Here is a 12420-nt window from a genome sequence, read left to right on the forward strand (position 1 = left end):
CAAATAAATGTATTTCCACATTCATGTACATATGAAAAATACCGGATATAAAAAAGGTGATATTAACGAGGCACAACATCGTCAATCCCCGTTGGCCCGCACCAAACTCCATTCACTTTTCGTCATTTTTTGTTTATGTTCAGTCTCCTGGGCTACTATCTGTTAAAATACCCGTGTAGGCCGACGTCAGCCGACGTGTTGAGGGCGTGTGTTAATGTCGGCTGGGGAAAAAAAAAAGAAGCAACATGTGCGTTTAGTAAATTCCGGTGTGGTTTTGCAATGAAACTGACACACAGTCAGAGAGAGGAAGAGGCAGGGAGGAGGAGGGGAAGGGCCGCACAAATGTCAAACTACTTCACTTGACACAAGATGGATTCTCTCTCTTTGATTCATTGCTTGCATGGCGTTGATAATACTCTTTAATTAGCTGCCTTCTGTAGAGTTTCACAGCTCTCCTGACACAACAATGGACTCTAACATTATGGAGATAATAGAGGAATTCATGGAAAGTGCGTTGGCGCAATGGGTACGTCATTTATCATTTATCACTCTCAGTTAGTGGAAAGGTCATCTTTTCTACAGGCACAGAGGAGGGAATCAAACAGTGTTAAATCTGTAGAAATGAGCCTCGGACTGGGGCTTATTCTGAAGTGGGCTCTATTATTTTACAGTCACAAACACTCAGTGTCTTTTACGGCTTCTTTTTCTGTTCCATTTACTTTAATACATACAAAAGGGAGAGCAGGGTAAACAGCTAAAAAGCCTAGATAAAGCCTTCTTGCTATTGTGTTCAACAAAACAAACCCTCACTTCTCCTTTTGGCAGCTTCCCTCGCCTCTCAGTGGCCAACTTTTTTTTTTCCTGTCCTAGCCCTGAAACTTCCGCGTCCTTGGGCCGTCTCTCACTTGAAACTAATACAAAGTCATGTGCCATGTATAAAAGGGAAAACAATCCCTTAAATATGTTGAGGATTTGTTGGGTTTGTAACAGACTGGATTTCCAGCTGGGTTTTCCACATGGGAAACCAATCAGCCCGAGGGGATTTTTTTTTTTTTCTCTCTCTCCCTCTTCTGGTCAATGAGCAGTATTTATGATATAATGTGATACTGTACTGAACCTTGAAGGGTACTCTTTAATGGTGCCCTCTTCCAAAGAGGGGGTCAGAGGTGAGGTTCAACAGGATGCCCGCAGCTGGCTCAAGGGCGCTTCAGCAGGGCGGTTATTCACTGACACGAGAGCTTTCACCCTGCTTCACATATGCTGAAGGACGTCCACTGGTGCCGCTCTCTCTGTTTATCCTGTCGCGCCGGGTCTCGAGCTGCTCTGCCTCACCTTATCATACTGAACCAACTCGAAGCTCGTTACTCTGTTTACCGACAGTGCAGTTTTTTTAGAAGGTGCAGGTGGGAATAAGCCTCATTATATTGCAGTTTGCATTGGCACGGCTCTTCTTAGCACAGAGAGGGAGAGACCTTGGCTCCAGTCCTGCTTGGCTGCCTGTCACTGTGAAGTGCTTCCCAGTGTGAGAGCACAGATTCCACCTGTCCAGACAGGTGCACCAACTCAAGTGGCTTCCTGTGTGAAAAATGTTTGAACCTCTCCATCCCCCCTCCTTGTCTCTTCCTCTCTCTCCCTGTACCTGCTCTCTGCTCCTGTCTCTGTCTCCGTCGTCCTCGTCAAGGAACTTGAAAAACGATGGAACAGCCATTACGTCACAAAATCTTGCTCTGGCGCCAGACTGTGGTGACAGTCTCCGGGAGGAACACACTAAAACCTAGCATATCTACGTGGAACGACATCTGATGAAGAGATGCCTCCAGAAAATAAAGGAACACACCTCTATTCATTTGATTTCTCTTTTGGGAATAGCTCCTTTTTTCGCAGGGTTATTGCAGGGTCATTTGGTTTGGTCACGATATTTTCAGCCCTGTCAGTCATTTGGAAAAAGAAATCAGTAGTTCACCTTCTCTCTGAAGTGCGCTCTGTTATTTTCTGGAGGTTTTTCATCTTCAGAAGTCATATGGAGTAGATATCTTGTGTTTTTCTCCATGCATCTCCCATAGGCTTCAATACAGCTGTCACCACAGTCTGGCACCAGAGCAAGGTTCAGTGACATAGCGACCCCTCCTTCTTCTCTGGTTTCCTTGGTACACACTCATGCTTTTCTCCCCCCGTCTCCTTCAGGTTCAGCTGTTTGACAAGATGGTGGAGAGAGAGGACGGCGTCCTGCTCTACAGCCAGTACATGGAAGTGAACTCAGTTTCCCAGAGTGCCCGGGACCGCTACATGAGGCTGACCAATGGGATTTTCCTCAATGAGGTCATGCGGGTCATGTAAGATTGATCAAGATTTCCTTGCTTCATTGACTCGCTGTTATGCACCGGCTGTGGTGGAAGTGGTGACTAGACAAGGGCGGACAAGAACAAATGTGATGAACGTGTGAGGGCGTTTCCTAGTCAATCAGTCATGCAGAATTACAAATTAGAAATTTGAAAGTGCTTATTTTAAGATATTTGTGGTAATATCTAATGTCGAAAACAGAAAAATACATTTGTTAAACCTTGAAGTTAGTTGCAAAAAGGCCCACTTTTGAGTGAGGAACCATTTTATGTCATAATATAGTTCAACAGGAATAAGACAACCTTTCAGTTTCCTCCCTCACATTGTTTAGCTGTGATATTCCTGTTGCCACTGCTTTTACGATCACGTTAGCAGCATGGCTACCGCTAGCAGTCTGACTTCTGTCCAAAGCCAAAAACAAAAAAAAGCTGTAAGAATCTCAATTTGGCCTTGAGATCACAATCTATGTGCCGTAGAAAACAAAAGGGCAGAGTTAAAGCCTCGGTTGTTTTGATCGGTTTGTTACAAAACAATCTAGTAGAAAGAACACTGGTTTTGAACCGGCTCGAGTCCCAGTGGTCAAGAGAAACACACATCAAGGGGGGAACGTAATGGAACACTTCAGTCTTACTTTACCTCAGTTTCCATCTTTCTCCCTCTTCATCGTCTCCGGCTCCTCCATGAGTGGGGCTCTTTTTCTTTACACAGTCACTCCAGTTTTTCCATCGTTACCTGGGGATATTGACGGTGGAAAACAACAATAACAATAGAAGACGCTCCTCCTTTGTGCCGTTATTTGACCTTCAGTTTAGCAGGAGAAATTGTGGCAGAGCGAACAGCATCTATTGCCATGAAATCTCTTACATACGTTCATGGTCCTCAGAGGATGAACCCAGCTCTTGGTAATCCTCTGACCTTTGCTCTAGAATTTAATTTTGTGTTTCTAATGAAATGTCTCTACAATTACACATCCACGTCCCCTCTTACGACTTGCCATCACTTTGGTGAACCTCTGACATGAAGTCTAGTACCATCATGAGGCCAACGTGTCTGACTTGTCTCGTTCTTTGTTTTATGTTAACAAGGAGCAAATGTTGGCGCGCTAACATGCCAAACGAAGATGTTGAACTTGCCTCTTTAATATCAGTATTTTAGCTAAGTTATTATTTGCACTGCTAGACCTGAGTGCTGCCTCACGGAGCTGCGGGCACGGCTCTTAGTTTTTTGTTTTTACTCGCGTGAAATTTGATGCAACATTCATCACATTCCCTTTTGTAACCTCGCATTGTTCTGCAGCCTGTGTGAAAGGATGGCATAAATGTACGACCCATTCATATTCGCCACAAATTTCCAGTGAATCATGAAATGGGTTTCTGCATATGTGCCAGCCTGTTAGTCATCTTTAATGAATTCCTTATCTCTGTGCTCAAATTTCGGCAGGATAAAAGCCTTTTTCACTCTCGCAAACTGGCAAGACGAGATCTGAGTCTGTGTTTGTCGAACAGCTGATATATTTGGCCCGACCTAAGCCACATTATTTCAACAAATAATTGCATGTGGATTCTCACCGCCTGCTTCTCAGGCTCATTAAAATTTTATTCACTCTCTGCTTAAATGAACCATTGCATAAGGACTTCTCATCTGAAGAAACGCTGTGCCGTGCTGGCTGATGAAGCTGCAGCAAAAATTCACGGCTGTCTTTTTTTTTGTGTTCGTCCCAGAGACCCGAACCCCAAGGTGGAGCGGCTGTACGCCAGCGAGAGAGGCGATCACATGCTGAGAGTCCAGAACTTTTCTATCTTAAATCGACACCTCAGAGCCTTCTACCAGGTGTGTGTGTGTGTGTGTGTGTGTGTGTATGTCTGTCTGTGCGTGTGTGTGTGAGATCAGATCATCAGTGATGGTCTGAGAGTCAACACACTGTTTTCTCCAACATTTCACAGAAGGATGAAACCCACTGAATCAACTTTCAGTCCTATTACACACATGCACAGTTTTTAGATTCCTGAGATAGGATTTGTGGCCACAAAGGGAATAAGTAGTTCAACTTTTATCTTTATTTAAAGGGGCGTTTCGTAACAATTTGGAGAATGTATTAATCGCTTTTTAATTGGCTGTATGTGAGCAGTTTGTAATGTGAGATGAAAAATGAGGCCGACCCCGTCTCTCTCGGTTGCCTATACAGGGCTGTGGGCGATTTGTTTAAGTTGTTTAATGCTGTTGGACTGTGTGCTTCTTTGTGAAGCACTCAGGTCTTATTTTATGCAACAGTTCAAAGGATGTGACTTAATGCACGTTCTCTTGTGGCTCGTCTCAGTGCCTCTCTGTGCTCCACTAACAGCAGCAGGAGCTTCACAGCCCCTTTAACTGCAAATTAGTAAATACAGCTTTATGAAGGCCTAAGTAGTCCAAAAGGGCCTAAAATCTACATTTTAAATATAAACTAGTACAAATATATATAAATAACACATATTTTAAGCATTGCTATTCAAAAACAAGTTAATATTTACTAAATGAAAAGTCCATGAAAAGTTATTATATAATACAGTATTTCCAAGGTCACGATAATCTTTCCCTCCAAACAAGCCAATATATAACGTATGATATTATAGTATAATTGTCAGTGTGCCAAAAAGAGATAAACAAACAGGTGTTTAAACTTTACCAATCAGTAACAGAGAGATGTGTAATGTGTCTCCAGTGAGATATAGATCCATAGAGACTCATCGACTCTGCTGCTCCCCTCAGCCCTGTAGAGCTCTTTAGTGCCTTTAAGCTCATTGTTTTGGTTTTACTGGTCCACTGAATGAACAATAAAATATCGCCAATATCAAAACATTTCGACCCGATGAAGATCCAAGTGGGACTGAAGAGCTGGTGAACAAAAAGTCGAGCGTGCAACTGCTGAGGAGAAAAATATACTTCTCAGGATTGATTGAGACAGAAACGGCGCTGAGGGGATTTTATTTTGGACTTGTTGGAGTCCAAAATGCTAATGTTGCTCTGTGTTTGCTGTCAGCTTTTGCTAACACTTTCACCTATGTCTGTATTGTGTTAACAGCTTGTTCTGCTGCTCCAAAAGAATCAATGAATGTGCCTCAAGGAGTCGACACATTGTACAGTTGACAAAGTTTGCGTGCATATGCAGCTTACAGTGTCAAAAAGGAGCCGAATAACAACCCTGATGTAGCCAGTTTTGAGTGCGCTTCAGAGAAATTAGATGCTTTCTTTAAAAGCCGTTAAAATGTTGATTTGTTTTTCATTTGTATCCCTCGTTTCTCTCAGAACTAGAGGGCATATTTTAGCAATTTTTCGAAAGTAACCTCGTTTGTTTTCGTGCTGGGAGTGTGATGAGAAAGTTCATGGGGCTAAAGCAGTCAGCAAGCTAATTTTAGCACTTCAGCTAACACAATGTAAAGCCACAACTTGTCATTTTTTACACTTCAGTTTAAGCAGTGATGAATAACACAAGATGTAACGTGTTAGTAAGCTTTACTTGTGCTGCAGGGCTTATTTTTTTGCCTTATTTTACCCTCTTCATCAATTATGCTAGGCTATACGGCTGCTAGTTTTAGCCTTGTATTTAGATGGGAGCGTGAGGTCAATATTCATCTACTGACTCCTCGCAAGAAAGCAGATACAGAAAGCGAACCGTTCCTTCGAATCTTTTTCCGTGGTAGTTTTAACTCTGTACAAATGAAACCCTCAGCAACCTCTCAGCTGTAAGGCAAGTCATTACACAGAGAAGGAATACTGAGGCAAACCTGTGAGACGGTGACACGGACCACACAATTATTTGGAAATGGTCTGACTCTGGATGGAGCCCCATTTGATGTGTTTGAGAAAAATGCCTTCAATAGCCCTGTTTACTGTCTCGAGCGTTTCTCGCCCCAAAGAAACTTCTGAAACATTGGGTGAAATGGCTTCTTTTTTTTTTTAATGGATGGACTGAAATGACTCGCAGCTCGTTATAAATAGAAACGTCTTGTAAATATCCTCCTGAAACATAACTCAGGGCCACACCAAATGGCGAGGGAGATGGGGTGACGGAGGAAGGCTGGAGAAGCAGTTGTCTCGCTGTAAGGTAGTAAAAACAGAGGACAAGATGAAGCTCAACTATCCGTCTGAACGCATGAATATTTGGCCCGAGGCTGGTGTAGAAAGTTTGACGTGTGGGGGGGGGGGGGGGGGGGAAAGATGAAACACAGAAAATTTCCATCCTCACAAGACGTGTCCCTGCTTATTATCATGCAAAGGGGGGGGTGTGGGAAAAAAGCAGAGGAGCTGGATTCCTTGAGCTGCAGCTGTGGCTAGCGGCTTGACAGAGGAAAGTGAATAAAAATATATCAAATAGCTGTATCATGCATTTCATAATGTGCACCGAGGGGCGCCTCTGGCATAAAAGGGAAATGACACATTTCTTTCCCCGAAGGATGATTCAAAGGCCTCCGTACTCAGGAAAGAAAAGCGTCCCCATAGCACGAGTCAGGTGGACTGAACATGCGCCGCTCAGCTCGTCACACGGCATACAACACACAGTCTGCAAGGTTTCACTTCCTAATTTTCAGTGAATCACTAATGTCCCTTGAAAGCTCATAGCAACACAAAACACTGGCGATAATTGGGAGGCTCACATCAGCCGGTGGCGCGCTACAACTTCACCTGGTGCACTCAGAATAAGCTCCACTGCGGCCGTGGATGTTTTCTAACTTGTCTTTTTTCCCTCTTGCGGTCCTTTTTTGACACTGTTTTGCTGCGTATGTGTTAATGCGAGTGTGTGTGTTTGTGTGCGAGATTCAATGGCGGCGTGTGTCGTGTTAACCACAGCAACAGTCTGCAGCTTGGCAGGGCTTAATTTTCTCTGCCGTGACCTCAGTTCTCTAATACAGCAACGCAGCTATTCCTGTAGATGAGACAGACTGAAGCCTCTGTTACAGTAAACACTCATCTCTACTGTAATGGCATCTAAAGCACTGTTATTGTATTGTCCTCCCTATAGTTTCTTCTGTCTGTGATTTTGTTTTCTCTTTTCCTCTGTTCCGTTTTATCTATATTATATTATATTATTATATTCTGTTCTGCTCTTTTCGTTTGTGTCTGTTGTCAGCTGTCTCCTCCGGGTAGACAACTGGTGATTGATTTGTTTTATAAAGATATCTGATGTCAGAAAACTTGTTTATTTAGTCAGTTTCAGCTGTTGTTGTAAGATTTAAAGAAATATAGTTGAACATGGTGGTCCGACCTGTTGCTAGCGTCTTCGATAGCTCCACAACGAAGACATCACAGTCTAAACGCTTGATTATGATGACAACACGATCAGAAAGTTGTTGTCATTGATGAGATGTGACTGCATCAAACATTTTATAGAAATGAGATGTGAACAGTTTGAAATTCTATCATGCAAAAGGACAATTAAGTCATATAAGCTGTTGTGTGATGCAGCGTTTCTCTATGAGGAAGTTCAAATTCAAATTCAAATTCAAAACACTTTATTTGTCCCCGGAGTGCAATTAAAGGAAGTTATAGTAAGCGAACACTGTGATTGTTGTTTACAATAACGTCCTGGTATACAAGCACCTTCATCATGCATTACATTACATATATTCTTTTTTAATGATGTTATTTCAAAGTGTATAGTCTGAATATAATTGATGTAAATGCATGTTTGATGCTGTCATATCTACTTAATAACAACACTATCGCTAACATTAGCTTGGAGACCTGATTTAATTGTTGAAAGAAAATGACTTATGACTTAAATGACTTTAATTAACTAATTATAGACGCTAGCAAAGCTATATAGTACATAGAATAATCACTCCAGAAAAAGTCTAAATTTCACTCTCGACATGTGAGACAGAGAAATAAACAAGTTTGCATACATCTCCTTATCAAATCATGATGTTATTTCAGAGTGTAGACAGATTCACAGATTCATCTAACATGCATGTTGGAAGCTTTCAACACTACAGATTTACCACAGATTTAAGAAAATAACATCCTGAGTTTACCCAAATCTAGCTGCTAGTTCGAGATGCGCCGTTGTGCAGATAGCGAAGAAGCTAGCAAAGCAACAGAGACTCTTAAATTAAGTACAGCGGAAACGTCAGAGAGGTCGGACCACTGCGTTTTACCATGTGTCTTTAAATGTGACAGTTACAGTACAGCTGAAAATGACAACACAATTCAATAATTTTGATGATTTAAGATCTCCACAATGCAAATCAAGCGGCAGTTTTCATCGTTTAGCCTTTTCCTATGCTGTCCTACCCGTGCTTTTCTTATCGTGTTTGTCCTCTTTTCGTCTGATGTTTGTTCTATTCTATAGAAACAATCACAGCGTTTGTTTACCATAACTGCCAGGCAGAAAACTCCTGCGTCATGCGCTGGCTTACAATTCATATAATTCCTGAGGTGATTGGTATTCTGATCTACCTGCTGGACCGCAATCTAAAGAAAATGAAAGCTTGAAACTGTCAGTCAGTTTTCCTTTGCCCTGTTTTCTACTGTACTTCATTCGCTTCTCCTCTATTATTAAAAAAATCTATTCTGTTCTCCTCGATTCCATCTAAAAGCCTTTAATGCTTCGGAATGGAGACACTTAGTTTTCAGCCTTCTGTTAATGGGATGTTAAATGTTAATTTCTCCTGCCTACTAATTCATTGACCCTCTACATTTAAATGCCTCCATCCTCAGCAAACCGTGACACTTTTAAGGCGGCTGAACATCCAATAAAAGATGTATGAATTAACATAAAAATCCACAGATTAAATCTAGTTCGCGCATGTGCACGGAGGCGAAAACGAGATAAAGCAAATTCGAGGCAGCCGAGAGAAGCATTGAAAATCATAACCCTGCACCAACACAAACAACATAAAGTAGAATTATTGATAGAAAGATAATGTTGCATATGGGCTTTAATTCTCTTCAGCACCAGCAGCCAGCAGCTTGATGAAAAAATGGGATTCAGGACTTCTGTAAACAACACTAGATTAGTTTCAGAGGCAGACTCACAGAAGGATAATTCCATTTTTTTTACTGAAATGTCACCGGAAAAGGCTTCTTCTACAAATTAACCCTGAGAAAAACTGCCCTGGAAATCATAGCGCAGCACAGATAGTTGCATCATATATAACTAATAGTTAGTCTCTTCCTCAAGCAGAGAATATAAGTGTACCAACACAGGATGTTTAAAATATAGAAAAAGGAAGGCACCAACACCACCCAGTATGTATTTTGTCTGTACGAAGCATGAATTGCTATCAAGGGGACGTGAGCATGCGGCTTCTATATAATTTATCTTAGTGCATCATCAACCACGAGCTGCACGTTGACCAACACAGTGCTGCTAATATCCTTCATGACCTGCAGGAGCAGAAACCTCAGGTTGGCTGCACATGCATCTGATGCCAAACTCGCACACGATGGAGTGGTTGCTGAAAGGAGCCTCTGGGTACATTGCCTCACTCATTGTAAAGTTTATAAATCACAGTAAACGGCAGCAGAGAGAGCTGTAATTGTGACTCGTACTCCGGTGAGTTTGCATCGATGCATCGCGGGAGGATGTGAACAGGCTTTCGGAGCAGTTGGGAAAGGAGCAAGCCAACAATGCCAGTGTGTGGCTGCGTGACAGAAATATTTTTAATTAACAGGGAAGTCACTCTGGTATTTTCTGAGTTTAAAACCATGCATGTAAATTAATAACATATCAGGCAGAAGTCATCTGCTTGGCACAGACGGCAATGTAGGAGGAGCAAAGGACTGCAGGTCCACATGACAAACACTTATAATGCTGCTGCCAGTGAAGCCAGGTTTCTGGAACGGCTGAGGCGTCTGCCATCCAGCTTTATTCAGCGTTGTTTAGAATCTGCCAGGAGACTTGTCCAAGATCTTGAAGTGGAAAAGCCCACAAGCTGAAACAGGCTGACCAGAGAGCTGGTGGTCCTTCTGCTAGTCCCGAATCACCCCATTTACTCCTTAATTACTAATACTCTGTAGCCCAGGACCATTGGCCAAACATCCAAAGCTTATTTTCCTATTTTCAGCTTGTTTTTAAAATTTTTATTCATGAGCTTATTTTTCTGTCCTCAGAGAATCGTCCACAGCAAGGGCACCGTGACCGCGTAACTTGAGGGGGCACATGTCTTCTTACTTTTAAAATGTAATGGCTTTAGTCAATGCTTGAATTCTATTTTCACAAAGCTTTCTGTTTTAAAAAGCTTTCCTGTATTCAACACAGGGCCATCATGCAGCAGCTAAGCGATTATAACCAACAGTGTGAGGTCATGACTTGACATTTAAAAAACAGCATTTCAGAATTATATAATGATAACTATATATGATAATACTTTTTAAATACAGCATCGTAACACTCCCATCAAAGCCAGCAACTAGACAAAGAACATTCCTAATTCACACCGTAGGCCAATGTAGTCTGAACTTAACATTATCTGTTTTAATTTGTGTGTTCGTGATCAGTTAAAACTGCTCTTGCAGAGTTATGAAACTGTGCCCCCTCCAGAACAACGATCCCAGGCTTCAAGTGAAATATCTTTAATAAAGTTTGTGTAATAGCTCTATATTCTAACAGTAACTGAGTGTTTAAAAACGTCTGGTGGTGAGGAGCTTGATCAACACGGCGGTCATCCAATCACGATGACAATGCCATTCCAAGTATGCGCTCGTTTACTGGGTAAGAGACACTCGTGATGTGAACGCTAACAACATACATTTTAGATTTTAGATTTTAAATTTAAACTGGAATCATAAAACAAACACAAACAAGTCATCGTGTCTCAAGTCAAGTCAAGTCACGAGTCTTTAATTTCCATGGTCAGAGCTGCTGTAAATCACCTCCATACTCAGTACATACCAGTTTGTTGTCCAGCAGTGTTCACTCTCAGGCATTGCTCTACGGCTAACTGAGACATGAGCTAATTAGCTAACGGTAGCTAGCTATAGCCAAGGATAACTAGCAAAGAGACGGTGTTCGGTTGTGCCGGTCATCTAGTGAGCCTTCGATTTCTGGCCACATTTTACAAACAGCACCTTTAACTAAACAGATCGTTAGTTGGATTATTAAGAGTTACATGTTTGAGTAGTAGTTTAAGCAGGTAAACGAGCATTTTTGTCTTTGGTAGGACAAATGAAAAGCATCCAGTCACTTACACCTTGTACAGTGCCATTACATGTTGAGCACCTTAAACTCTACTACCAAATGTTTTTGGATAGCTTAGATTTGCTTATTAAAGAAAACTGTGACCAAGACGCAAGCTGAAAAAAAACAACCTCTGTTGTACAAAGCAATGTAATGAAGACACTGTTTGAGTACTGCAACTTACCACTACTGATACGTCTGTGACGAGCTAATCATAATGACCTGAATAACACACAGGTCAGGTTCGAGGCTTGTTAGAGGTAATGGGTTTCTGGCTGTGTTTGACGTCAACTGCGATCTTTGTGACTCTGCACCTTGCTGTCGTATTACCCATATTATGCATATATTCTGACCATAAGGGCAACAGTGGAAACACTCTGGGATTCAGATACAGGATTGTTATTCATTCATTGAATCTTTACGATGATTCTGTCACTCTAAGAGAAAAAACTAAGATGGTACTACACTAAATTGTATAAATCTAATCCACAAGAAGCCTCCTTGACCTGGAATAAGAGAACGGAAAAGTGAGTCTTATCGGGTATCAGCTCTTTGTTTACACCACAAACTGCAGGAAGCTGGTGGAAAGTTATTCTGTTGTTGTTTACACAGGCTCTCTGTGGGCAGACTGACAGGACAGGCCAGCACATCACTTGAGTTTTTTTTCCTCACTCAACTCTGAACATTTGTTCTTTTTTTCCTACAGGAAGACATGCAGCAGCTTATACTGATGCCGCTCCCAAATGTTGCCATACTGGGGCAGGACCCCCTAACAGGTACAAGATAACAGCGTGATCCTATCAGTGCCATGTCTCTCAGCGGAGGGAAAGTAATTATACTTTATATACGAGTCCATATCTCTGCTATCTGTGAAACACATTAAGGTGATAATGATAGGGAGGATGGCAGAGGGTGGGGGGTGC

The 12420-nt window shown here is 41.9% G+C and overlaps 1 protein-coding gene across 1 annotated transcript in view; it reads left to right on the plus strand.

The window, feature by feature from the left end:
- Positions 1-294: 294 nt before the first annotated feature.
- Positions 295-12420, plus strand: part of ccdc88b (coiled-coil domain containing 88B) — a 51901-nt gene continuing 39775 nt past the window's right edge. The window contains exons 1-4 of the mRNA XM_030397163.1: positions 295-526; positions 2185-2333; positions 4062-4170; positions 12204-12273. Of these exons, the coding sequence (XP_030253023.1) occupies positions 467-526; positions 2185-2333; positions 4062-4170; positions 12204-12273 (388 nt within the window). The 5' untranslated portion in view covers positions 295-466. The remainder of the gene's footprint in view (positions 527-2184; positions 2334-4061; positions 4171-12203; positions 12274-12420) is intronic.

This window comes from Sparus aurata, chromosome 18 (assembly GCF_900880675.1).
Source record: "Sparus aurata chromosome 18, fSpaAur1.1, whole genome shotgun sequence".
NCBI classification, from domain to species: Eukaryota; Metazoa; Chordata; class Actinopteri; order Spariformes; family Sparidae; genus Sparus; species Sparus aurata.